Here is a 25,627-nt window from a genome sequence, read left to right as displayed (position 1 = left end):
CCAGAAGTAGCGGGATGGGGGCTGGTGGAGCCCGGGGGGTCGCATCGGTAGCTTGTTCTCTGTGGAGAGCTGTCGTGCCACAAGCTGCCTCACGGCTTATATCTCCGTCAAATAGCTCCGATACCTCCTGCAGGATTTTTTTGCTCGTTGCTCATTTTTCCTGCGGAGGATGCTCGGAATGCCAAAAATCACACTTGGCGGGACGTTCCTCCCGCTTGCTCTCATAGGAAACACCGTAGGGTGCTGTAAATGTGGAGGTTAGCATGGGGTTTTTTTCAGTGTTTCACTTCGCTCCGCGCTGTGGTGTCAAGAGCCCAGGGGCTGCGCACAGAAAGTCCCACGGCTCTTCCAAGGTTGTGGTCGTTCCCACTCCCACTCTTCTTCCCAGGCCACAGCCGCGCACGTTGTGCAAACGGATGCAAAAGCAGGTGTTGCATTTGAACTATTTTTAAATAAATTAAAAACAACGGATTAAAAGTTGGCAGTGTTCTCCCGACTCATTACATCCATCATTAGTCATCTGCAGTTGCGATGTTTCTGATTTTTTTTTTTTTAAGGAAATCTTGGGTGTTGCTTAGTTTGGAGTTTTGTGCATGTTTTAGAAACGTCTTTTTTGTTAGTATGTTTTTTGCTTTCGGGTTTGATACAGAAACATAGTCCATTGTACAGCTCTGATCAGTTTTGTTTTGATTTTTGCCCCGCTTTTAACAAGGTGAGTATTTTCAGCCGTAAGATATATTCCCCTTAAGAGACGTTGTTCTAATTAGAGGATGCTGTTTGAAAACATAGCAGCCGGTCTGCAGCAGCCTTCTGACGGTCAAATAAATGTCACTGTCCTCCTTCAGTGGCTAAAAACAGACTACAACTCTTCAGGGGTGGTGGTGGACTGCTAGTCGTTTGACTGACAGGCGACTGTGTTAGTGCAGCGGCACATATTTGAGTTGGTTCTCCTTGGGTAACGTGCATCAGGCTGGTAGCTCATACTCCACTGCTGCTAATGAGTTTTCCTTATTGTATGCCCGTTCTCCTGTGTCAGAGCAGTTTGTCGGGGTGGTTTCTTGAGTCAGGCTTTTACATTGAGAGAACATGGAAAAAACCCTCTAGTTCGTTGGCTTTTACAAATTTTCCTCTAAGGGAGGTTGCATCTGCATTAATAAAAATACTATTATTTTAAAATAATACTTAATCTCTTAAATCCCTTTGTCTTTTCTCGAAATACATGCTATGTGGACTCTCAAAATCCCATGGATGTATGAGGTGAGACTACTTCTACTTCTTTCTTGATTCTTTAGAAGAGTTCTAGGAGTTCAGTGTCCTGCAGTTGAAAACTGCTGCTTTTGAATTTATGTTGTTTAGGGTATTTCAGGAAAAAGCCACTTTGTTCCAATTAGCAAATCTCTAGTTGCCAGGAATGTTACATGTGAACATCATCGTATCTTAATTTTCCAGAAGTTACCCCTCTCAAAAAATCCCACTTTTTTTCTTCCTTTAACAAGATCACGCTGGAAATCAACTTGTAGCCTCATTGGTTTTGCTATGACAGATAGTCCTGTAGCTCGGACTTCCTAATCCATTTTCAGAAGAGCTGACTTAACTTTCAAGTATTTTAGATTTCTTTGTAGTAACTTTGCTTATCTTTTAAAGTTGTCCTTCTGCCTTGAAAACCAGCGCCTTCTTTCTGCTGTTACGCCTATGCATTGTTTACTAAATTCAGCAGATTCTTTGGCACCTGGTATTTGAACAAAATGCTGCTGAAGTGCAATCTAGTCTTGGATCTAAAGCTTGCGACAGCAGCTAAGCGTCATTGTTCCTATCGACAGCAGGAAGAAAGACCCTAAATGACACATGCAGGACCACCCAGCAAATTGATGGGAATTGTCAGGAGTGGAATGTGCTCATTTCCATGCCAGCCCCATTGATCCTTGCTCTTTAATTAAACAGTACTTGCATCCTCTAGTATGAGCTAAGTTTATCCCGCTAAACTTTTCCTTTATTTTGGACTCATTTTGTGTATAACTGCAGCCATTTTGCAAAGTTTATTCCCTCAAGATTGGTTACACATATCCCAGTTAAATGATGCATGCCAAAGTCAAGAGATTGCCCAGGTCAGTGATGTGTAGAGTATGAAATGCTCAGCCAGGTTTCAAACTCAGAAGCGCTATGCTTCCACGGAGAAGATTGATTTAAAAACCTGTTTTACAATGAGTTTTGTTTTAGAGCTACACATCACGATTTGCCACTGTGTGTTAGCTTCAGAAACAGTTGCAGGGTCTGGTGGTTGCAAACTCATGTTAGAGCTAAGCTCCCAGAAGTAAACCTGAGCATTTACTTCATGCAGGTTTCCACGGATTCTATCATCTAGTGCCATATGTCTAAGAGAAAATCTATGAAGCTTACAATATTGCATTTAATACACTTTTCCAATTTATGGGGCCAGCAAATAGTATCAATCACCCAAATTGTTAGAGGTAAATAAATAAATTGTAGATTGTAGGGTATGTGTAGTCCATGAAAAAATGGAGGATTCCTTCCATGTGCTAGTGGAGGCATCGAGTATTTCTCATTTCTGTGTTATATTCCAGATATTGATGCATGATTTCCGCCCCCCCCCATGCCTGTCTTTATTTCTTAATCCAGTTTATCTCAATGCTGGAAATATTTTGCAGATTGTATCCAATATTGCAAGCACTAGCTCATATACAACTACAGTAGCAGTAACAAGAGCTCCAGTGTAGACAGGCTGCTGGCAGGTTATTTTTGTTCGAACAATTAAGCTGACTTGTTAGCATCATTTTGCCACCAGGAATGCATCACGCAGTAGTATGACAACGTCATGATACCGGAGTCACAAATATAGGGAAGTTGTTAGATCCCAACAGTCATCAAACCAGAAAACTCAAAACATCGCCTCCGTACACCAACTAACAGCTTTGTGAAAATACCCGAGCCCAAACTAGGGGTCTAAATTATACACTGTGGTTGGCTTCATTATATTTAGGATGTGGAGGACGTTCTTTACCAGACAGCACAGTTTTCTTTTAAATACCTGTAATGATTCAACCTGGCTAGACTGTTGTCTATATGGTAATATATATGCTTCAAATATTGAATATCATCAAAGAACTGTCAACTCTTGCCTTTGTAATATAGCCAATACAGTCTTCTGAAGACGGCTTCAGTCATCTTTTGTAAAAGACTGACTGCACTAATAAATATTTATGAACCGGATTTCCATAATAACAGTTGATGTTGAAGTAATGCTAGGTAGGACTCGGGCCCTGCTGCTGTCAGTGCTGTACAGATGCTCTCGAAGTTGTTTTAGCTGTATTTAACTGGATTGCTGGTAGAATAACTTGCAAGAGCTGCCTTTTGTAACCCGCAGCAAACTGTTACAGGCCCAGTTTCATGGCTTCTGCCGCCACTTACCTTTCACATCACTATTGCACTTACAGGTTAGCACTCTGCTCTGAAGAACCTTCCCCCATATAAAAGGTTTCTTCTGTTCCAGTTGTGAAAGCAACGTTTTGTCGCTCCTTTGAGCATCCCTGTCTCAGGACTGTAAACGAGTAAGGCAGGCAGCGTGGAGTACCTAGGGCTCTTACTGTTCTCTGTCTTACAGCAGCTGTGAGTGGCTGCTTGTGGCTGCTGTAGCTTTAAGGATGTAAAGGTGATACTGAGCCGGTTTCTTCTCCCTGCTGTGCTGTCTAATCCGACCCTGTACTTATCAAATAGATTTATTGTAAGTAACACTGTGTAGAGATACTGTCTTCTCGTTTTCTCCGATATATGGGTATTGCCTTTTCATGTTCACTAGCAAAATAAAATTAAATCCTGTATTTGTACTCCGGTGTTAGCTTTAGCAAATATTCATGTGTGTTGCCATTCTGCAACATATAATAATCCACGGAGTCGAGATTCTAGACTAATGGATAAATGCTGCTTACATTCTCTTCTGTATAAAAGTAGTAAGAAGATAATTATTTTGACTTATCTTTTTTAATTTCCGGTGACTGATTCTGGCTCAAAGTCTTTCTATGAGTTGTTTATAACCCTTAGTGAATGGTGCAGACACTCTGTGAGAGCCTAGCTCTGTGCCTCTGTCTCTGGGAGTTCATAGTGCTGTCAGGAAAACAGAGACCGACCGACTCAGGAGCTGAGGACACAGCCAGACGAGTGCTAATTTCCAGTGATGCCATGACACCCATCTCATTCTCGACTTTCCCCTGTGGTCCCACACATAAACAAGCAATGGGGTGGAAGATGGAATTTGTTATTGAAATAACCTTGTGATCTGAACCTCAAGACTTGGAGAAACCACTTCTATGTATGTGGAGGTTTTTTCCTGCTAAGAGTACCGTGTGCTATGAAGAGTCACTTGCTCATGTAACTGTATGGCTAACTAGATGTTGTCAAGTCTAGTCCTAGCTGCAACAAGTGAAGGTAAAAAAATATTTCTGCAGGTAGGTTAATTTGATTAAAATATTTTAGTGATCACTGTGTGCAGTTTTGCCTTGGTGTGTATTGGTCCAGCGAGGTGAAGGTGTTGTAGCACTGATACACTTCTCCAGGTAAGATTTGTATCCTCCTTTCGCTGTATGGATGGACCCTTACAAAATGCAACCGGGATGTTTGATCAACACAGCTTTCTTTTAAGCCGTTCCTGACATACTAGACTGTATAAAAATTGTCCTGTTCTCTTTATCAGTTTCCTGCTTAGCAGTGGTAGTTGTGGCCCGGGAAGAGGAGGTAAGAACAATCTTCCAAGGGTATACAGATAATTCTAGACTTGTGTTCATTAAGAGGTGCTTGGTGCCTTCAGTAAGACTGATGTTTGAAGCTGACGTCCTTTCTGAAGGGGTTTTGCTTGTTACAGTCTGCACGGCAGCTAACTGCATGAGCAGTAGACATAGTAAGAATGTGGTTACACCAAGAGCCAGCGTTTCTCGAAGTATTCCATTAAATGGGTCATTATGAGATTGTCTATATTTAAACCTAGTTACTTTTAATACGATTGGTTTCTTGCTCTGTGATTCTTGTCTGAATGTGTCAGATACAAAGGACAGGAGAGTACTTGTGATTGGAGCTCTAGGCTGGTCAGACGGCATCTTGTGAGGTACGGGAGACGAATCTACAGCCGTCCCATTGCAGGGCCGTCAGTAGTTGTTGACTGCAGCCCCCTAGTTACAGAATGTATTTAGCTAAAATCAGGCGTCTAGTGGAGAAGCGGTGAGGAGTTTGAATTAGCTGTGGCTCTGTCCATTTTGAAACTGTCTATTCATGGCATGCTGAACTCAATCATGACTCACATCTGGGTGTTAATGCTGGTATTTGATACGATGAGAGATAGTATGGCAGTTACAACACAGATTCCCAACCTGTGTTTTTTTTCTGGCCAGAGCTCAGTGTCATCTTTGCGGGGAAGGGGAGGAGAGGAAGTAATCTATAAATAGCTCATAGATAATACAGATTTACTTGAGATAATGCGTTTTATTTCCTTTTCTCTACACTAGTGGCTACTGATTCTGAAAAAGATGTAAGCCTGTGATTAAGTCAGAAAGCTCTCAGATACTCTGTTCACTGCTGTTGCTGTTACACATAACAAAGAGCAGTTACCTTTTTTTGTGTGTTAAAAGTCTTGAGTGTCAATATGACCTGCTACGTGGGTGGCTTTTACTACAGTTCTTCCTTTTGTTTTCCTTCTGATCGTTGTCTGTAATGTTTTGTTTTCCCTGGATACTTCTTATTTCAGAAACCCCTATCTTACGACAGGAATTGAATTTGAAGCTTGCATTATGCTGGAACTAAAACCAACCTAAGTAAAGCCAACATACTATCTAGTAGCTTACAAAACTGGGGAATAATGCTAAAATTTGAAGCAAGTCATTAATTTCTGTCCTGCTGCTGTGGTAAAAATGAACAAGTGACAAACCAGGACAGTTGCTTATCCTGCATTTCAGTAGCAGTATGAGCTTCATTTGCAGCTATGTATGTGACTAGTTCTTTATATTAATTGTTATTGCTCATGAAAATTGTTTTATTAGTGTATCACAGCTCACTTCTGGCGAAGTGGTAGAGTCAGTATTGGTCAGAGGCACTGTGTAAGTGCTCTTGTATGGATAGAAACCTTCAGAGCATTCAGGATTTTGATTTTCATTTAAAAGCAGGAGCTTCTTTTAAGCTGCTCTGGTCTAATAAGACATGGAAGTATTACACACAAGTGAAATGAACTTATTTCAGGATATTAAATGTTGAACAAAATTGAAATGTGGATTCTTCTAGAGTGCAAGTTGTTAAATTTCTTGCAATATGGTAGTATTCAGGCCGCCGTGACTCTGAAATCCAGGGCTGTCAGAAGCCTTAACATGATTGTGTGCCCAAATTCAGTTGTCTTTGAAAGCATCTGAATGCCCATCTTCTTTAGGTTTATGAGAACTCCAGTCCTGCATCCTAACATCACGAAAGTCCTTTAATTCTGTCAAGAAGCTGTATTTCAGATTTACAGCTTTGTCCAGGGCTGTAGTAAATCTGCCAATCGTATCTGTAGGATGATCTGAAGTTAAAGTTAACTCTTCTTTGAGCCAGGGATTAGACCAGATGACCTCTTGAGGTGTCTTCCAACCTACGTTATTCTATGATTATGCAGCAAGGCAGGATGCTTGCAGCATGGTAGCTGCACAGTAGAAATCATATGGCAAGTGTTCAAAGAAGCTTTGAAAGTGGTAAAGAAGGTGCTGAAACATGTATTGGATACTGTGCAGACATCAGTGACAGTTCCTGCCCTGAGGGTCCTGTAACTTCTAAACCAGCGTAGAAACCTAATAGAGGACGCAGGAAAACATCCTCCTGCATGGAACAACATGAGCATGTACATATGAGTTCAGGCTGTGTATGGATTTGGATCATACCAGATGAGCTCACTGGGGCCTTGTTTTTGCAAGCGTTACCTTAAAAGAGCAGTTGCGATCTGTGTGTTTTGAAATCGCAGCATGAGCAAAGGACAGAAGAACTTCTGATGCTTTGCATCGCTGTTGGAAAACAGGCACGGGGCTTCATAATGAAAAATGGAGCTTTTTCTTTTAGGTGCCTGGCTCAAACTTGGCCCAGGAAGTAAAGAACAGAGACTTGCAATTGAAAAGAGTTGGCAGTTTTTCTGCTAGTTTACAGTGAAAGGGTTCCCAAATTAGCTTCCTTGAGAATTTGAGGAGACAGAAAACATGAACTGATTTTTCACTTATGGGTCAAGCTGGAGTTACTCTGCCAGGAGTCAACACAAGGACGCTTTGCTGTGCCCCCCTGGAGACGTTCCATCAACTTCAGTAGACTTTGAAATCCTTCAGGCATTCTGCATCCTACAACCTCCACAAAAGTCTTCATTTGAAGCTAGTTCTGAAGTATCTATTCATCCTGAATGAATGGGAGAGAGAAGTGTTTTCTTGCTTCCCCCACTCCTACTTTTAGGGTGTTTCTAACACCAGTGTCAGTTACAGCTGCAACTTAATGCAGTTTCTCTTTGCTTATGGGTGTCTCTGTCCAGCTAGTTAGCTTCAGCATAATTTTTTCCTGTTCTGTCTGTGAACCCATGAAAAACTCTCCTGTGTCTTTTGTTTCTTATGCACATACCCTCTAGCTTCTGTCACATTTTGTCACTGGTCGGTCAAACTCCCTTGCTGGAGAACTTGTGGTCTGCAAAGAGTTGTCAGTGTGTTGTGGAGCTGCACCTAACGTGTCTGTCTTGTAAGTATACCCTGAATGTTCAAAGTGGGGGTCTCTTACACTCATCCTTTGGAGGGCTGAGCCTATAAAGCTGTGATCCCTTCCGTGTCAATTAGAAGTATTTTTCCAGCTGCTGTAGTCTCCCAAGTGGGTAAATTGCGATGCTTTCCCTCAAAGCAGGCAGATATTGTCTCCCTTTTAGTATTTCTGTTACTCACTTTGGTGTAGGATCTTTCCTGGCCCAGCAGTTGATGCAGCTATTACTCTTCCCTTTGGTTCCAGCCATGTAGAGGACGATGTATTGCTTGTTGGCAGGATAGCCAAGTATGACCTAAACAACTTCAAGTGTCATTCCTGACGCTGGGCTCCCTTGGTGTTTAGCATCAGGGCTGTGCTGGCATGAAAACTACTGTGGGAGGGACTGAGTTGGGAGAAGATGCTGAAACTGGCCCAGGCATGCACCCACCCGTGGGATGTCCTTGTCTTTTCTAGGAGTCTCCTTTGGGAGCTCGCCTTCCCCTTGGTGCTTTGTGGTACATGGCCTCCCTCCAGCAGCTTTCAGCCGTGTGAACGTGTACACGAGGCTTCAAGGTTGGGATGGCCGACTGCCCTGCTTCTGCCTTATTCACACCTTGTTAGCATCCCAAACTGGGAATAATTAGCAGTGTGTATGGCTACTCAGCTGTCAGCTTATTTTGCACATGTTAGAAGGCTAGTATTTAGGCTACCTTTCAAGTGATGTTGATGCTACCCACAATTATTCATATAGAGAGAGTACACTTGGAATTACAGTAAGTAATTGCATGGTATGATTTGAGCTGAAGGAAGTTACACCCTTCCTGCTTATGGGGTAAATTGTGATAAGTCTTAAGTAACAGCTACAGCCTTGCTGGATTTGAGAAAACTCTTCTGAGAGATGATTTGGGGTCTACCTAGCCAACAAGCCTCCTGCGCAAAGCAGGTCTGTGTTAATATATTTGTCAGCCATATAAACTGAAGCCTTGCTTGTGTAGCTTGAACTCGGGTTTAAGCTATCCTATCAGTGTATGATGGTTGCAGGTACTCCTGGGGTCACTCTTTCAGGGAAACACCCAGCAATGTTAAAGTGAAGTCTTTTTAACCCAGGAAAACTTGGATTCCTGGTCTGGACGTCTCCTTTTAATAGTTAGTTGTCCCTATGATTCTGTCAGTGGTTTTTGAGGCACAGAGCTATTTGAGTATCTGAATGCTGCTTAAATTAAGCTGGTTTCTTGCAAGATTTTGTTTTGATCATGCATATAATTATAGTCAAATCAGAAATAGGTACATTTAGATTAAATGTAATTAGTTAGCATTTCTTTTTAGCTCAGGCTAGGCTAAGAAGAGGAAGAAAAGATTTCTTCTTGATGCTCTGTTGAAATGGGAAGAGTAGTTCCGGGACAGCTGGTATGTTGGAATTAAGAGTCTAACTGAACTTCAAAATCAGATGCTTGATATCATCATTACATGGAGACATTGATTAATATGGGAAATATAAAATGTCTTCAATATTTGGCAAATTAAATACATCAGTTCTTAAAAGAAAATAAAGCCTTCATCTTATGAAGCTCTTTAGTGTCATGGTTATGTTAACATAATAAGTACTAGGATAAAGGATTAAAATGTCTGCCATGCTGGATGGTTTTGAGTCTAGACATACATCAGAAAACTTACAAGAAAAAAATCTGATAAGTATGAAAATGAATCCTCGGCGATGAAGGATTGCAATTGTTTTGTGAAAAACACGGGAAGCCCAACATCCCGTGAGTGCATTGGGACTTAACAAGCAATCCTGCAGAAGAGAGACTTGACGACCAAATGTTTATCCTCTCAAATGTGAAGTTTCCCACGGTTGAGAAATAGTATTTTTAAATCTTTGAGCAAGAATTGTATATGCATTAATATAATTTCTTGTTGAGTTTCTTGTAACACTTGGAAACTGTTCGCTAGTTGGCTGGGTGGTTAGGCTTATGATGATAAAAGCTTTCAATAAAGGAATTAAAATATTGGCAAATGGCCTTGAATGCCTGTTGAAACAAGTCTGAGCAGAACCCTCGCTTGGCTTAATATATTTGGTGCATTAGCAGTTATGAGTTCTGGTGTCCTGGAACGTTCTGGTGTCCTGGAACATGCTGGTTCTGGGAGCATAAGAGATGGGATCCTGGATTAGGTGTATCTTGGCTCAGCTCTTGCAAAATAGTGAGGTTTGAATGTTCTTACTGTTTTTGCAGCTGTCTTTGGGTCCTAGTTTCTATGTCTCCCTGCATCCATACTACCCACACTTCATGAAATTTTCTTCATATCAGCGTGATGAGAATTGAGGTGTTTGAAATGTATGCTATAGGCCGAGTACTGTCTAAACCATTAATAATGGCATGTGGTAATGGGCTAAACCTGTATCGGTTTAGCTGATTTGTTTCAGGCACTGTGTTGTATGAACTGGTTTAATGGTCTTTTTGAGAGCAAACTGGTATGTTACAGAAGAGCTAGGCTTATAGCTTAGTGCTGCCAAGAGTCTGAGGTCCTGGTACAACTGCTTGCTCTTCAGTTACACGGCCTGTGCCAGCTTCGTTGTTCATCATTGCAGAAACAGCTTAGCTGGCTAAGCTAGCAGAAGATCACCACTTCTTAACCAGGTTAGCTTTCGCTGAGCTAGCAAGTTGAGTCATTTCAATGAAGGATCAAGAGTGGGCAGCCAAGGTGCAGAAAGGGCTGATGTGGATCAGTCTGAACTGTGCGGAATGGCAGCCTCTGCATCTTCCTTTTATGGTGTACATGTGTTTATATTAAGATTACTGTTAGATTTTTTTTTTCCCTCTGCGTTTTAAACATATTTTGTCTATTTAATGAGATCCTTTGAAAAAGAGCACTAAACATAGAGACATTGTTGCATTATTCCCTCTTTGGAACTGTGCTTTGTCTGAAAGGCACATTTATCAGGAAAGATTATTTTTCAAGAGAGCTGCTGGGATTAATGTCACTCATCAATTGCACATGCATAAAACCACCTGAGAGTTTTAAAAACTGTTAAAAGGCATTCTAGTTCATTTTCTTTATAAAAAAAAAAACTTGAACTGGGTTTATGAGTTTCCTATGGCTGTTATTTAATGCTAATTTCTGCTCCTTAAGCACAGGCATGCTTGGAGATCTAAGTTTATAAAAGGTCATGGCTGCATACGATAGTGGAGGACTGGACCTTGGAGTGTCTTCATGAGTTAGCACTGCTCGCCCAGAGATCAGGCTAGACATAGCTTCCAGAGTAGCTAGTGATGTCTGGGAGCACTCTATATTATCTTTTCTGGGAGACTATTGTTTGTCTTTCCTCCAGCCTCTAAGAGGCCTGTTTGGCTGGCATGGATGTTGTGGAGACTTTCATGTTTTGAATCTGTGTTCTAGAGTCTGCTTAAATACTTATTTTGAGTGAAAGAATATAGCTGAGAGCCCTATGGAAAGGTGATCTTTCTAATGAAAGGCTCCTGTTCTTCAGAACTTAAAAACAAATATCCAAGGAGAAAGGACCACCAAGACTGTGACGGGCAGTCCACTGCCTTCGCAGGTTTTCATGTTATAGATACTTCAAAAGACTTCATACTGTATTCATTCTACATACGTATGGGACACAAAACATTTCCTAATAGCCAGCAAAATTTGTAATCTATAGTGAAAGATCAAAAGCTGCCTCTACAATATAACACAGGAAGGAAGAAATGTTTCACTTTAAGATTCCAAGTATGTTGATCACAAAGTTCAGCTGTTTTGTTGGGATGAGCTGGAGGTGGCAAGGTGGTTGTGCTGTTAATAGCTTTTGTGCGTGCTGATGGCCTTTGCTTGATAGCTCAGACCTAAGGGTGCAGATTGACATGAAGAGAAATTTAAAAGCAGACTGTTACTTTGTTTGGATCAGATGGTCTGGAAACATGACTTAAACTTAAAATAATCTATAGTCAAATAATATGTAACGTAGGTAATTGCATCTCTCTCTTCTTTCCTTTTCAGGTGGCTATGGTAGAAGTTCAGCTAGACGCAGAACACGACTACCCTCAAGGTCTCTTGATAGCCTTCAGTGCCTGTACTACTGTCCTTGTTGCAGTTCACCTTTTTGCACTCATGATAAGTACCTGCATCCTTCCAAATATAGAGGCTGTTAGCAATGTGCATAATCTCAACTCTGTAAAGGAATCTCCTCATGAGCGTATGCATCGGCACATTGAGCTTGCGTGGGCCTTTTCTACTGTCATTGGGACTTTGCTCTTTCTTGCAGAGGTAGTGCTACTGTGTTGGGTGAAGTTTCTTCCTTTAAAGAAGAAAACTGATAATGCACTCCAGAGCAACTCCAGTTCTACCATCACATCAGGACAGGCAGCAGCCATTGCATCAACGTCTATTATGGTTCCCTTTGGATTGATTTTCATTGTCTTTGCAGTCCACTTCTACAGGTCACTGGTGAGCCATAAAACAGACAGGCAATTTCAAGAACTGAATGAACTTGCTGAATTTGCACGGCTCCAGGATCAGCTGGATCACAGAGGTGATACTGTCTCCTCAGCTGTTACCCATTTTGCATAAACCTGTACTTAAAGAAAATAAACCCACTATTCTGCTTCTGCCTTGTTATATTGACTCTCCTGTGGATGAACTGGTCAAACTGTTGATTACCGTTTAAAGAGAGATTATAAATGTTGTTCTAACCCTTTAGAGAGGAAGAAAAATGTTTTCTTTTCATAAAATCTTGGCTATCTGATGTGTGAAGAAATGGATGGTGGGGTATGGTTGCACTGCTCGTGCATCCCTCCTCTTGTGAGCACTGTCTAGATAGCTTCTTGTTAATGCTGAATGGTGGCTGTATAAATACATGGAAAATAACATTTGGGTATTTGTTAGGGATGGATAGAGAAGCTTTTTTTTTTCCTCTCTTTATTTGATGTTGGCATTTACTAGAAGATACTGCTTGTCCGATCCATATTGCATGGCATGATACAAATTACTTGGGATATGCAGCAATTAGCACTTGGTTTCAGTGCTAGTGCTGTTCTCTCTAGAAAGCCTGGCAGATGGTAAAAGTGAAAGCTTTCCCACCACTTTCCCCAGTATGTTTTGCTGCCAAGTAATTATTACTTTACTGATTTCTCCAGCGCCTTTTTCCCGTGGCAGTTACATATTTTATAACTCGCTAAACACCCATGACTAGTCTTACTGCGATGTGGTATGGACAAATGAGTAGGAATGAGACTCTACTCTACTCTTCTTTGGAAGAAAATAAAAGCAATAACTGTTTTAAAGTTCTGATGAGCCGGCACATATTATCTGGAGAGATAGATTTGCCTGTTTCCCATTTAGGAATCTTTTTTTTTTAAAAAAGAAGGAACTAGATGGAAATTATCACTGGATAATTTTTTTGCTTGAAAATCAGAACTACTGCTGTGGTTTTTTCCAAGCCAAAGTAGTAATTATTTTGTACTTTTATATTTAAAAATATTTTTAATAAATCTTCAGATACAAGCAGCAAAAGATGCTTTCTCTGCGTTGGATTCCCAAGTAATTAGCTATGCCTTGGTCTTCCTTGTTTAGAAAAAGTCTTCTCCTTGCTGAAGTGTTGTATTTAATAACTTGTTATACATTTTTTGTTTCCAAAGGATCTGGAAGACTACTTTTTTCTATGTAGATTTATTTATGAAAGTAGGTTATTTGTAATTAATATTGCTGCTTACTTTCAGACACACAAGTCTGTGACAGTGAGGCTACTGTGTCTTTTCTTTATTTCCTCTTTAAGCAAAAACTTCCATTTGGTCTCTTAGATAAGAGGTTTGTTGAAGAAAGATTGCAGCAGTTGTCCTGGGCTGCTTCGGTAATTCTAGCTATGTCTAGAAGTGGAATTTTTTGGAATGCAGTTCTTCTATGGAGCAGCTTTGGGCTTTAATGGGTAAAACCTGGTTTTTTAACAGAAACTGAGACAGGTTTCAAGTCTAATGGAACAAAACTTGACCTCCCTACTGTAGCTAATGCTGTGGAATAGAAACCTGGGATTTTGAAGTTAGGCAGGCGTGAACGTGACAATACAGTGGAGCTGTACCTGAATGAGCCTGAGCTGAACGTGGTTTCTTACACCCAACCTCCATCTCAGGTTATCCTGACATATTTACAAACTGTAGGATGTCTACAGAGTTAGGATGGCAGAGTGTGTTTACTACTGAAGCAGCCTCATGAAGTGAACGGGACAGATTTCTCATGTCAGCACCACCGCAGTGGAAAGTGTTGACAAGGTTACCCATGGTGCGTTTGTTTTCTGAAAAATAACCGTAAAAAAACTGCTGGGCTTTTTTTTTCAGCAGCATTCTTGGTTCACAAGCAGAAAACAGCTTTCTACTTGCCGTTTTCACAAGTCCTTCTGGCATACAGAGGCCAAACTGGATTTTCTCTAGCTCTGCCATTACATTATGCTTCAAATATACTCTATTACTGATGTAAATCTGCTGATGGTGAGAATTGTGACTACTCATTCATGGAGCATGGGAAGGATTTTGTTAGTAAAGGCATTAATGAAGCAGCATTCCAAAAGACAAAATCTTGGTATTAGGCACAAAATGTATTTTCCCATCCTTTACTGGAGTACTAGTCCTGTCTTGGGGAAAAAAGACTCTTAAAAACCCTCAGTAAAGAAAGAAAACCTGACTCAACATTCACACTAGAGAAAATGGTTGAAAAGGGGCTGTCAGGCTTAAAAATTATGCTTCTGTCCGTAAATTGTGTATTTAAAAGTTACAACATGATTTTGAATGGAAGTCCAGAAAATATATTTTCCAAGTTTATGTTGTAAAATTACTTGCTGTCCTGGATAAGTAGCTGAATTTCTCTCTATTTTGTGGATCTTTTACAAAGTGACAGAGTGGGGTTTTTTGTTTTTAGAAAATACAGAATTAGAAGCTAGTGGAACAACCTTATTTTTAACTTTCTCAAGCTGGTAGGTTCTGAGCTAATGGTGCTGTTATTACAGCTGCTTTTCTGACTATTTTCTGCACTTTAAGCTGTGATAGCGAGTATGTTTCTCTCATTTTCCAGCTGTGGAAATGGTCATTGAAGTTACACCTTGGGCACAGTCTCGTAACTGTGTGCCAGAGGCAGTAATCAGACCCAAACACATGATCTAAACATTTAAGAGTGCACTTAGAATTTGTTTTTTATCCCATATTTATACTAATGGTATTATGCATTTACCTCAAGCATTTTAAACATTGGTTATTGTATATCATTTATTTAGATATAAAATACTTCAGTGAAATAAAATATACTCTATTGTTGCTGATTATTTGTTATCTAGAGGCCTAAAATACGCTTGTTTTCTTTATGTCCCTTATCTCTTCAGTTATATTGTGCTAATCCTAACTGTGTATTTCTGAAGATCTCTTAAATGTATTCAGTTACTCATCTCAGTCATAATACGAAGATAAAATTTCCTGTTCACACAGGCAGGTATAAAGAATATAACATAGTTGACGTGCTTTTCCTCCTGTCAGCACTGCTTAAATCGTGGGACTAAGCATGTTGTGGTGTTGTTATTCTCTCCGAGTGCTTAAACAGAAAATTAAGTTATCTTTCAGCTTAGAAAACGTGAAGAGTCAAGGGGCCAAATTAACTGTAAGCCAGAGGTGATACTCGGAAGCTCTGTATTTATCAGGTGAACTAATGACCCATTCTCCCACAGTTTGTTTTTCGGCAGCCAGTTGCAGTGCCACCTTCCTTTGGTCTTGAGGGTGACGCTCAGCAGCGCCTCGCAGATCAGAAGCGCCGCAGCTCTGCGTGGCTGGCGCATGGTCCTTGTGTCCGGTAGAAATGGAGCAGCCGGCGCAGTGCCGTAGTGTGCCAGGGGTCCAGCACGTGGGCTGGCCAAGGAGCAGAGCTGGGGTGAGATCTGGTGCTCTGCATTCCCGGGGGTTAGGGAAGAGAACCAGCATCATGTTACGGAAAATGCACAGAGAGAGCAAGTAAAGTTGCATTAATACTAATTGAAACATGATCTGTTATAACTTCAAAAGCCATCTTGGGTCACAGGTATGTATTGGGCTAAGTTTGCGGGGAGTGGGAGGGGACAATTATTTGACTCTGCTTTTTTATGGCTTTGGTTTTATAGCATGTAGTAGAAACCCTGCTTCTTCTCTAAGGCAATGTGAAAGACCTTGAAACCAACAGGAGTGCTATTTCTTTACAGGAAGAGTAAGTCAGGGGCGCTGGGCAAAGAGTCACTCTGCCTGTCTTCCCACATCTTGCTGCTTGTGGTTTTTCTCTTTTTTTTTTTCCTTCCTTTTTTCCTTTCTTTTCCAAAATAATGGGGGGTGGGAGGAGGCTTCTGAGCAAAGCCATGTGCACAGTGAAGCATACATGGGCAGCCTTGAGGGAAAAGTGAGGCAGATCATGACACGATACACCGCAGTGTGGATTTGAGACTCAAATGAATAAGTAACCCAGAATCGTGTTCTTATCTTGCATCTTTTTTTTTTTTCCTTCAACATCTGGTTATTAATTTTGGCTGTCATCAAACATTGCCTGGGCCTCTGCTAAAACACCATCTGGATCAGCTAGTTCAATCTAAATAAAAAGAATATAAATCAGTTATGCAGTGTAATTGAAGAAGCTTAAGGTTTTATAGATCTTGATTACTCGAGCATTAACAGAGAATCTCGCATGTACCAGGACTTTAGTTTATACTGCAGCCTTTCAATTATTGTTTTAGAAACATTGCTACACTTTCCTAATTTTATCAGCCTGTTGAACATCACTTCATCTCCTTGAAATAGCTCTGCTATTTCAGTGGACTGATTCTCCTTTAACAAAATGCATTCTTAGACAGAACTGGCTTTGATTTGTTGTAGCCTGTTGTGTCTCCCCTATAGTTCTAAAATCTGAGTAATTGCAGTCACCCAAGTGAGCATCAAAGGTCACATGAAAGCAGGAGTCTGGAGTCGTGTAACCTGCATGCACCTGGATGCGGGTTCTTGAGAGGGAAGCACCAAAGCCCTGCCAGGAACTTGTCATCTCACTCTGACTGGCTTTATGTCCTGATCCTTTCAGGCGGGTTCATGTGTGTGTGGTGGTCTTCCAGGCAGAAGATGTTCGGTCTTTTCCTCATTTATTTTGTTATGCTCTCTGAAGCCTTGGCTTCAATAATTATAATAGCAAATATCCCAAGTCCACCATGTGTCTTTCCCTGTCTCTGCAGTTATGTTCAAATTCTGCCGTGATGCAACCCCATCATCTACATACTGGATTGCTTCAAAGCTTGTGACAATCGCTCCCTAGTTTTCAGCCATTTTCTGTCCTGTTTGTTCCTTTTACCTGCTAATGAAGACATACAGTGATGCTTCCCCCATGCAGAAGTTCATATCCTCACTGCTAGCCTCTTGCCAGGCGAAAGCTGACTATTTAGTCATCTCTGGTTTTGGCAGTTTCTAACGCTCACCTGTCATCTACTTTTCTCTAACAGCCGCTTTGTGACAGTAATTTGACAAAAGGTTTATGAAAATCTGAAGTCAATTCTTCTCCTTTTATCTGTTACTTCCTTCATATTTTGAGATCAATAAAACTCTTCCTATGGAAAGCACAATAACGGCAGTGAAAGTTGATGCTTTCTTTTTGCTCATAGAGTAGAAGAAAATTGAGTCATAACTTGGTCTTCAGGGAATTAAATAAACAGCCAGGCTTCAACATCCTGCCTTGGTGGAATGGCAATTCGTCCCAGGCTGTTGGGCTGGGTTATGGAGGAAGCTGTTCTCGGGTGACCTTTGACAAACCTTGCAAGGTAAATATTTTTAGCTACAGAAATACTGCTCCTTTCACTCTTTTTGCAAAATGGATATTGTTTTTTCCCTGGTGAGTATCAGGTGTTTATTATTCTGCAACTGCTGTGGGTGTGCCTAGTACTTACAGGATTAACTGGCTTGTCAAAAATGCTTGTGCTCAAAGGGCCCTTGCTATAGAAACCAGGTTTGAAAAAATAAGGGAAGCAAAGATGTAATGGCTGTGAGCTTTGGTAGCGGCGCGTGCCCAATACCATTTGGGACAACCTTGTCCCTTGGAGCAGAGGAAGGTAGGTAGCTTTACCTGCCACAGGGCCGGTGCTATTCCCTGCATTATTGGAATACAGCAGTGTGCTGTGGTTCTGCTCAGCTCTAAGGAAAGAGGAGCTTCCCCATGCATATCCTGCAGTAACTGTCCCTTGGAAATGCGATGCCTTCGTATTTCACGTGTGTGGCACACAGACCGTGGGGATTCAAGCTGAGGCTGTTTTGGCCAGCTGTGTCACCTGGAGCTACGTCTGTTCCCTATTGATCCCTGTGCCCTGTCTTCCTCCAAGGGCACGGAGCGGGGACAGGCTCTCCCGTCCTCCGGCTCCCGCACCAAAGTGATGTGCAAGGACCCAGCAGCTGCCAGGCTGATGGTCTGGGGTGTCCACCTGCCCCATCGTGCATCTCAGTGAGTCTTTGGGAAGGGGACAGGGACTGGCTCTTCCTCCACAGCTCATGTCAGTCATAAGGGGAAAGAGGAGCAGAGCATGTCAGCTCTCAGGTGCCCGTCTGCCTGCCTTGGGAAGCTACACGCACCCCCTCTGCCCACGGGGCTGCTGGACACGGACCCTGACTCGGGGCGCCTGGGTAAAGGAAATAGCTGATAGTGCTGCAGCTGCTCAGGTTTCGGTAAGGTCTAGTCAGCTTTAGCAGTTTGGCTTGGCAAAATCATCTGGTTTTGACGCAAATCCCACTATTGTCTCTGTCTCTATTGTCCCCATTTCCTTTGTGCTGCTTCAGGTCTCTAAGCAGTTTTGGTGCATAAGAACTGCATTTTTTCAGATGTAGGTGACTAGGAGGCTCCAGCCATGGCTGGACAGGCTGTTTGTCCCTATGGGGCCATTCAGGACACTGCTGGCCAAAAGACTCAGAGCACACACCCCATGAGCTGGGAACCCCATGGGGGTAATCGCTTGAAGAGTGAAATACTACCTGGCGAGCTGCCCCGAGCGCTGGTGAATGCAAACATCACTAGCAAAACCGAAATTTCTAAGCAATTACCTTTGGGATTGGATACTGAGTAGGGGCAGGAGCTTCGTCTCTGCCAAAGTCAATCAGAATTCCACATTTTGGTATATCTGCTGCCCAGATACCTTCAAACAACTGTCCCTTATCCAAGTAGAAAAATTTCCCAGGGCCATGCTTCTTTCCATCTTTCCAACCTCCTTCGTACCGATTTTCATTTGCTGCAATTAAATACATGAACAGACCATGAAATTTGCACCATTTCATTAAGGGGCTACAAAGGAAACGAATCAACAGAGCAAACCGACAGAAGAGGAAATCATCTGTTTGGTTCCTCTTAGTAACTTCAAGGGGGCTGCGGCACGGTGTGTCGTTCTGCTTTCGCGGTGCTCCGTTTGCTGTGCCACAAAGGAAGAAAAGGCTGTGGAGGAAGGCCATGTTTGCCCACTTGAAACAAGAACTGCATTCACCTGCTTTGTTCTTCTCCCAGTGATATTAATTTTTTGCTGATATGCAGAGCGAGTGATCTCAGGGTAAGACTAGTCGCTGAGTCACTCTTCACAACATGAAAAAATATAGGACAGAAGTTTTGGATTTGTCACTGGATTTGTCACACAGGATCTCTGGCTGGAAGAGGTTTGCTTGTCTGGGCAAGGAACAGCAGCACTGTCTGATTGTTGTCCAGTCAAAATAATCTTGATTTCAAATAATACTTGTAGTTATGTTTTTCCTCAATGAATTACAGAGCAAGAATTGCTGTGAGTGTCTGAATGGTTCAGGCAATCAGTTACAGACTGTTTTTCCAGCTGTACTGCATCTCTTGGCGTTTTTCTGCAGGTTGAGAGAGGGTTTTTTTGGTCTCTGTGCTGCTCTCCAGGAATCCATCCATCCATCACCAGCAGGGAAAGCAGAGCTGCAAGGGAAGAGAGCAACCTCATCCAGGGACGCTGGCTGAGAAGGGGCATCATACCCACGGTGATGTTGGGGCTGGGATACATCCAGGCCAACCTGCTCTCACTAGGAGAGTCCTCTGCTGTCCACTTTTCCCAGATATATGTTTCTAAGCCTAAACCCACGGCGATTTCTGACCTAGTTACTCAGTGGAAATATCTTTGGGTCTCAGCCAAACTCTGCCATTCTTCATGGCAAGAGGTGGCCAAAATAGCAGGTAGGTAACTGGGGATTGCCAGAACGCCATAAGTCAAGAGGGAAAAACAAAAAATGTTTCTGGGGAGCGTCGCTGCCGGGCCATTCGGGCAGGGTCTGGTTTACAGGTTGGCGCCGTGGCAGTGGTTATCTTCAGCTTGCATCTGCTGGTGTGCTTATCTGCAACACCAACTTGCCCTGCCCACAGGTGGGAGCAGCTTCTGTTCTCCAGCCACCGACAACTCCGACACCACCGAAATCACAGACCTAGCTGTGATGGAGGGGCCATCGAACGCCCTGGCTGCACCGCAGCACCTGGCTGCTCTCATCTGCTCTCCTCCCAGAGCATCTCGAGGCTGTGTTGCTCAATGCCGAGGTCTCCTCTGCGGACATGCAACGCTCTGGTTTAAAAGCCATTCGGCAACGGGCTGCAGAAGAGACGGCAAATGATCGCGGTGCTCCCAGCCAAGCTCGCCCGCACTGGGCATGCTGCCACTACAAGCAATTTAATCTTGAGCTGCAGCTCATCGTGACCTCCACTGAAGAACTCCTTTTCTTTCACCATTGCAAAGCTGCCGGCACATGGGCACACTACCAGCGGCTGAGCTGAATACATTAAGCTTGTGGGTATGAAATAATTGCTCTGGCTAATTTTAACCAAAAGGAATCCAGCTCGCAATCGGTTGCAGGCTACGCTGGAGGCAACTGGGCTCTGAAATGGTGCCTCAGCCACGGTTCAGCCCCAAGGGGCTGTCAGTTTACAGTGCCGAGGGTGACTTTGACGGGTCCGAAGCAGATCAGTGGAAGGAGTTACCCCTGGATGTGGGTGCTGATTTCATCTGGATGAGCCACTGGTCCAAAGTGACTTTATGGTCAGCAGAGAGCGCGCAGTTGTGCATGTGTGTGCTTTGCTTAGCTAATTACTAGCCTTGAGATCACTTTCAAGCAAAAAAAATAGAATAGATGAATAATAATATGGAGATAATATTTCTTCAAATGTTCCTGGAACGCAGTGCCTTGTACTGCAAAGGACTGGGATTTTTGGCTTCGGGGAAAAATATGTTAAACGCCAAGCAAAATAAGGGAAAAAAACATTTCCAAATTTCTATTTTTATGCTGAAATTGCCTCCAACATTCCCAATCCATTATGTGCTCGGTGTTATTTCTGGGAAGGGATTGTGTACTAATGAAACCCCTGTGTTCACTCAACGTAAGCCAGTGTCGGAAGTAGGAGAGGGGATGGAGTGAACTCAGAAAGAAAACTTCTAACAATTCTCTCTCTTTTTTTTTTTTTTTTTTTTTTTTTTTTTATGTGCTGGAAACTGGACTCCTCTTCGGTATGCCTCTATGTCTGGCAAAGTGCCTGGCTTGAAAAGAGAGATTTGTTCTTCTCTGACCCAACAGTATATTATCTCTAACCCTAATCATCCCAGTCATTTAAATGTAAATCACAGCAAAAATAAGCTTTCATGCGTGTGGGCTTGAGCAGCGCAACACCAGCCCTTGCACAGCCTGTGCTGCCTCCAGCCCCAAACCGGGAGGGGAGGGACGACACAGGGGAGCAGCCGCAACCCTCACGCAAGGCTGCAGCAGGAGATGCGATGTAGCATCCAGAAACCTGGACGGCAGAGGCATCTGGAGAGCAGCGCGGCACCAAATACCTTGAAGGGGGCAGGCAGACAGATTGGGTGAGGGTGGCCGGTACTTACGCAGCCGCAGCATTCCCTGCCCGCTGGGCCGGTCCGCCAGCCACTGCCCCTCATAGATGGATCCATCCCAGTAGTACATCCGTCCCCAGCCGTTCCGCAGCCCACCGCTCCACTCGCCCTCGTAGCGCTCACCGCTGGGGTAAAAAGTTGCCCCGTAGCCCTGGAAGGCAGCAGAGAGATGGCTGGTTAGGAGCCTCTGTACTGAAAGGGGTCAGTGTTCAATTTTGGGATATTACTTTCTTGATGCGCTACTTCTTTGCTTAGTACTCTTACTTATGGCAGCTGGCAGCCCAGCTCAGTGGCCATTCTTGTGTCAAAGGAAATGAGAGGTGATGGTATGGGATTAGTTTGGCAAATGATTTTATTCCCACAACAAAATCTCAGTGTGTTATCATTGGCAAGATCGCTGCTAATATTTAACTAAAAGTGTGTTTTACTAGTATATAAACCTGCCTGTGGATATGCAGCATAAAAAAGAGCTGTCTCTCAATGCGGGGATTTTATGCCTTTCAACCCTGACAATGCTTCCTACAGCCAGTGTGTCGCAGGCTGGGCAACTCCTTCCCTTGCCCCTGGGCAGACCAAAGGTCTCTAAGTGGTGCTAACCATGAAAACGGTTTTGCCTTCTCCTCCATCCGTACCCCCAAAGAGGCAATGTCCTAAACAGCCCCTTGCCTTGCTTCGTCCTTCACAAGAAATTAAAGGCAGCCCTGAAGGCTACCTGCGGTGATACTGGCAGGCGCAGGCAGCGATGCCACGCGTGCCTCCCTGCAGCCGGGCGCCGGGCCAGGCTCCTGAGGTGGCAGGCGTCACCCCGGCGGGGCAGGCGAGCTCTGACGTTGAGCAGTCTCTGCTCTTTGCTTTCTCTCCTCAGGCTCGATGCCGCTGGCAGGTTTGGTTGGCGAACTTCCAAATTAAGACCATTGGATATGTACAAGCCGGGGACCCCAGGAGGTGTTTTTGTCTTACGTGTTTGTTTGCCATTAAAAGAAGTCTGGAGGTACCCCCTATACCAGGGAATGATACCAGTAAGAAATATTTACATATTACTAATGAGTTTTCCCATAGGAATAAAGCGTTAATTTATATCTGAATAAAAAATAAAATCAGTTCTGGAAATAACTGATTTTTCTGAGCATTAATTTTATTAAACTGCATGGATGTAAAGGGGAGGCTTTTATAGAACAAAAAAACAACCCTAGTGATATTTGGGCATCATTATAAATCTTTCACCAAAGCTCAGTCATGCAAAATATATCCTCAAAGAACGGGAGGGGAAGCTCCCTCCATGAGGCTGGAACCATAGAGCTGCACACCAATTAGAAGCATAAGAGACTATTAATTTAATTTAAGAGCAGACACAAAGGCGAGCACAAGGTTTCCGTTGGCAGATCAGAAAACGTTCCTACAAGGATTTTGCACATAAGATTGCAGTCATTTTTACCAGATGACTTCCTCATTATGTTCCCTTTAGAAAACCAGTGATTTATGTGACAGGCTCAATTTCCAAAAGAACTCATGTTATTTGTCTAATATGCTGTAAAACTCCTAGAAGAAGGTACATTTTCCTGCAGTGCTTATAATACAGGTTCCTCCAACTGCTTCAAGGATGAGAGGAATGAAAGGGATGGGTGGGGAAGATTAAGACATGGGATACAAAACCTCTCGTCCTGCTTGGCCGAGCTGCAGGTGAGTCCAAGCAGCGATCACTGCTCTGCGGCAACTGGTGGGAGGTCGGGGCTGTAGCCTGGTCACCAGCAGACGGGTGGGATGGGTCCGTCTCTAGCAGGGAGACGGCAGGCAACAGGGTGCTCTCAGCCACGCTTGGCTTTTTATGAATGATGGATTCTACTCTTGAAGCTTCCTGGGTTTTCTGCAGGTTCAGACTAAGATTTAAAGAGACCCCAAGCCTGGAGGAAGGTTTGTTCCTGTAGCTTCTGCCCGGAGTCACGCTGCTGCTTCCCTATTGCTGGCTGTGGGACCCAGTGCAGCTCCTGCAGCATCTGACGTGGAGAAGTGAGTAACGCTAGGAGCAGCGCGGTTGGGGAGGGCAGGGAGAGAGAACTTCAATACCAGAGCTTTTGCTCCTGTTTTCATTTTCTTATTCCACATATTCATTTCTCCAAAACCACCCTTCAACTCAGACTCAGTGTTTGAAAAATCAGTATTTTAAGTGATCTTTTTGCACGTTTGCAACCAACTCTTCCCCATGTTTTGGGGAACACTGCCTCGCCACCGGCAGACCCAGGAAATCTCACTTACGCATTTTTGGTCGTTTTTCCACCAGCCTGTATACACCTTCTTGTATTCCTTGGTTATGGGGTCAGGAATGCTGTATGAGCCGTAACCATCCCGCTTCCCAAACTTCCAGTCACCGCTATAAATAGCTCCTGTGCATTTCCATACCTGGGTGCCTTTACCTATTTAACAAACAAGAGGAGTGACAGGGAGACCATCGCGGTTGTTAGGAGAAGGGATTACGGGGCTGCCTTCCTACAGCTCTATCCCAGGCAAGGCGGCGCTCCCTGCACCAAGGCAGGTTTATGTCTGGGATTCAGTTTAGTTTCCCGAGTCCGATGCATCGTTAATCTTGATCAGGGGCTTCCTGTGTGGCCTTTGCTGAATGCACTTAAATCTTTCCAAACCTCCGTTTACTGCTTGTAAACAAGCCTGTCCTGCTCTGGCTGCTCAGGGCTCGGCCAGGGTCTCCTTCCCCTGCTCTGTCTCCTGCAGCACCCGCCAAGACTCGAGGATAAATTAATATTCCTGAAGCCAAGTCAGGAGCCAAGAGAGGTCCAGGGACTGTCCAGCAAGGGCACATCCCGGTGCGTGGAGCTAAATGCAGTTTGGTGTGTTTGCAGAGGATTTTTAAACATCTATTATCTAGATATTTCAAGTAATTGCCCCTGAGTGCATGCAAAAGCTCTTCAAGTTGCCTATTAAAAATATTTCTGAGTACATTTTTGCATGACATATATCAAAAATAGATATATAGAGATAGCTATATAGTCATACATGAATGAATGGTCTCCCAGGAGGATATACAACTACTGACCGCTCCCTGCCCCTAGGAAGTTTTGTAAAGACATCTAAATTGGTACTTTTTGTCAAAATGATCTATCTTACCATGTTTCAAGTTGTCCACCCATTCTCCGGTATACTGATCCCCATTTACAGCATAGACCGTGTGTCTTAATCCACATTTCTGTGCTTTCCTGTCCCATTCATGCCAGAGAGGCTCTGTAGCCCTGGGGTATTTTACAATAAGCATATTGTTCGTGGCTGGAGGGGAAAACAAATGATTGTCAGCAATAAATCAGACAGAAATTACAAGGCAGGTACAGGCAGAACAGTCTATTTGTGAGCTATGTTTTAATATGCACCTGAGTCGGTAATTGATGTCTGGCTTTGGAGAGGTAAAATAGAGATATAACAAAGAGAAGATATCTAAAAATACTGAAGTACAAACCAGCACTATCTGAAAATAGGCTTGCAGCATAGCCTGGCCTGTTAGGAAATGTTAAATAAGTCTCAGCAGGTCGGGTCTGTGGTGGGCATCAGTCTCTGCGCCTGCCAGAGGTCTTTGGGGAGCACAGGCAAAGGCAGCCCCTTCTCTGTACAGCTGAAACCCTGCAGGGCTCCTTCCCACGGCTGTTCCGCCACTGGTTCTGCACGAGGCAGGAGCCGTTGTTTAAGCAAATTAGAAAATTATTTGTTTGCTAGGAAATATCTCAGTTCATTGGAAAACATTCACAAGACAGAGCGGGTCAGAGAGTTGGCCAGTGTCACCGGGGCGCACCAGGAGCTGGGACACTCTATACGTCCAGCAGTAACACAGCTCAGGCTCCTTTACTGCTAAAAATATCAGTCCTGAAGGTGTCTTGTTAAAAGGGGTCAAAACCACAATATTTCTATCTACCAGGAGGCTGCAGTCTTGCCCAGGGCAGGACAAGCACTCCTCAGTGAAGGAAGCTGCCAAGGAGGTGGCTTCCGAAGTGACGCCGGGTTTTAAAGCATGAA

The 25,627-nt window shown here is 43.3% G+C and overlaps 2 protein-coding genes across 2 annotated transcripts; one reads left to right on the top strand and one right to left on the bottom strand.

Annotated features, from left to right (window-relative positions):
* The first annotated feature begins 11,731 nt into the window (after positions 1-11,731).
* On the top strand, positions 11,732-12,339 carry ORAI1 (ORAI calcium release-activated calcium modulator 1). Its single transcript, XM_009583778.1, has one exon. It carries the CDS (start codon positions 11,734-11,736, stop codon positions 12,295-12,297), a length of 564 nt encoding a protein of 187 aa, XP_009582073.1. The 5' UTR covers positions 11,732-11,733; the 3' UTR covers positions 12,298-12,339.
* A 3,903-nt stretch (positions 12,340-16,242) lies between these two features.
* MORN3 (MORN repeat containing 3) lies at positions 16,243-24,878 on the bottom strand. Its single transcript, XM_009583777.1, has 5 exons — positions 24,734-24,878; positions 23,870-24,027; positions 21,608-21,767; positions 18,789-18,973; positions 16,243-16,311 (listed from the first exon to the last, which is right to left on the bottom strand). Exons 1-5 carry the CDS (start codon positions 24,876-24,878, stop codon positions 16,243-16,245), a joined length of 717 nt encoding a protein of 238 aa, XP_009582072.1.
* Between the last annotated feature and the right edge of the window lie 749 nt (positions 24,879-25,627).

Source organism: Fulmarus glacialis, unplaced genomic scaffold (assembly GCF_000690835.1).
Source record: "Fulmarus glacialis isolate BGI_N327 unplaced genomic scaffold, ASM69083v1 scaffold20698, whole genome shotgun sequence".
In the NCBI taxonomy this organism is placed as follows: Eukaryota; Metazoa; Chordata; class Aves; order Procellariiformes; family Procellariidae; genus Fulmarus; species Fulmarus glacialis.
The sequence above is the reverse complement of the archived record's forward strand: the minus strand, read 5'-3'. Positions and strand labels throughout refer to the sequence as shown.

Bases quoted from the DNA above. Each gene is read 5' to 3' on its own strand.
- ORAI1 (XM_009583778.1), top strand. From the start codon at position 11,734: ATGGTAGAAGTTCAGCTAGACGCAGAACACGACTACCCTCAAGGTCTC.
- MORN3 (XM_009583777.1), bottom strand. From the start codon at position 24,878: ATGCTTATTGTAAAATACCCCAGGGCTACAGAGCCTCTCTGGCATGAA. The intron at 24,028-24,733 runs GTAAGATAGATC...TTTGTTAAATAG, and splicing joins GGTGGACAACTTGAAACATG to GTAAAGGCACCCAGGTATGG. The intron at 21,768-23,869 runs GTAAGTGAGATT...GCTGCCTTCCAG, and splicing joins GGAAAAACGACCAAAAATGC to GGCTACGGGGCAACTTTTTA.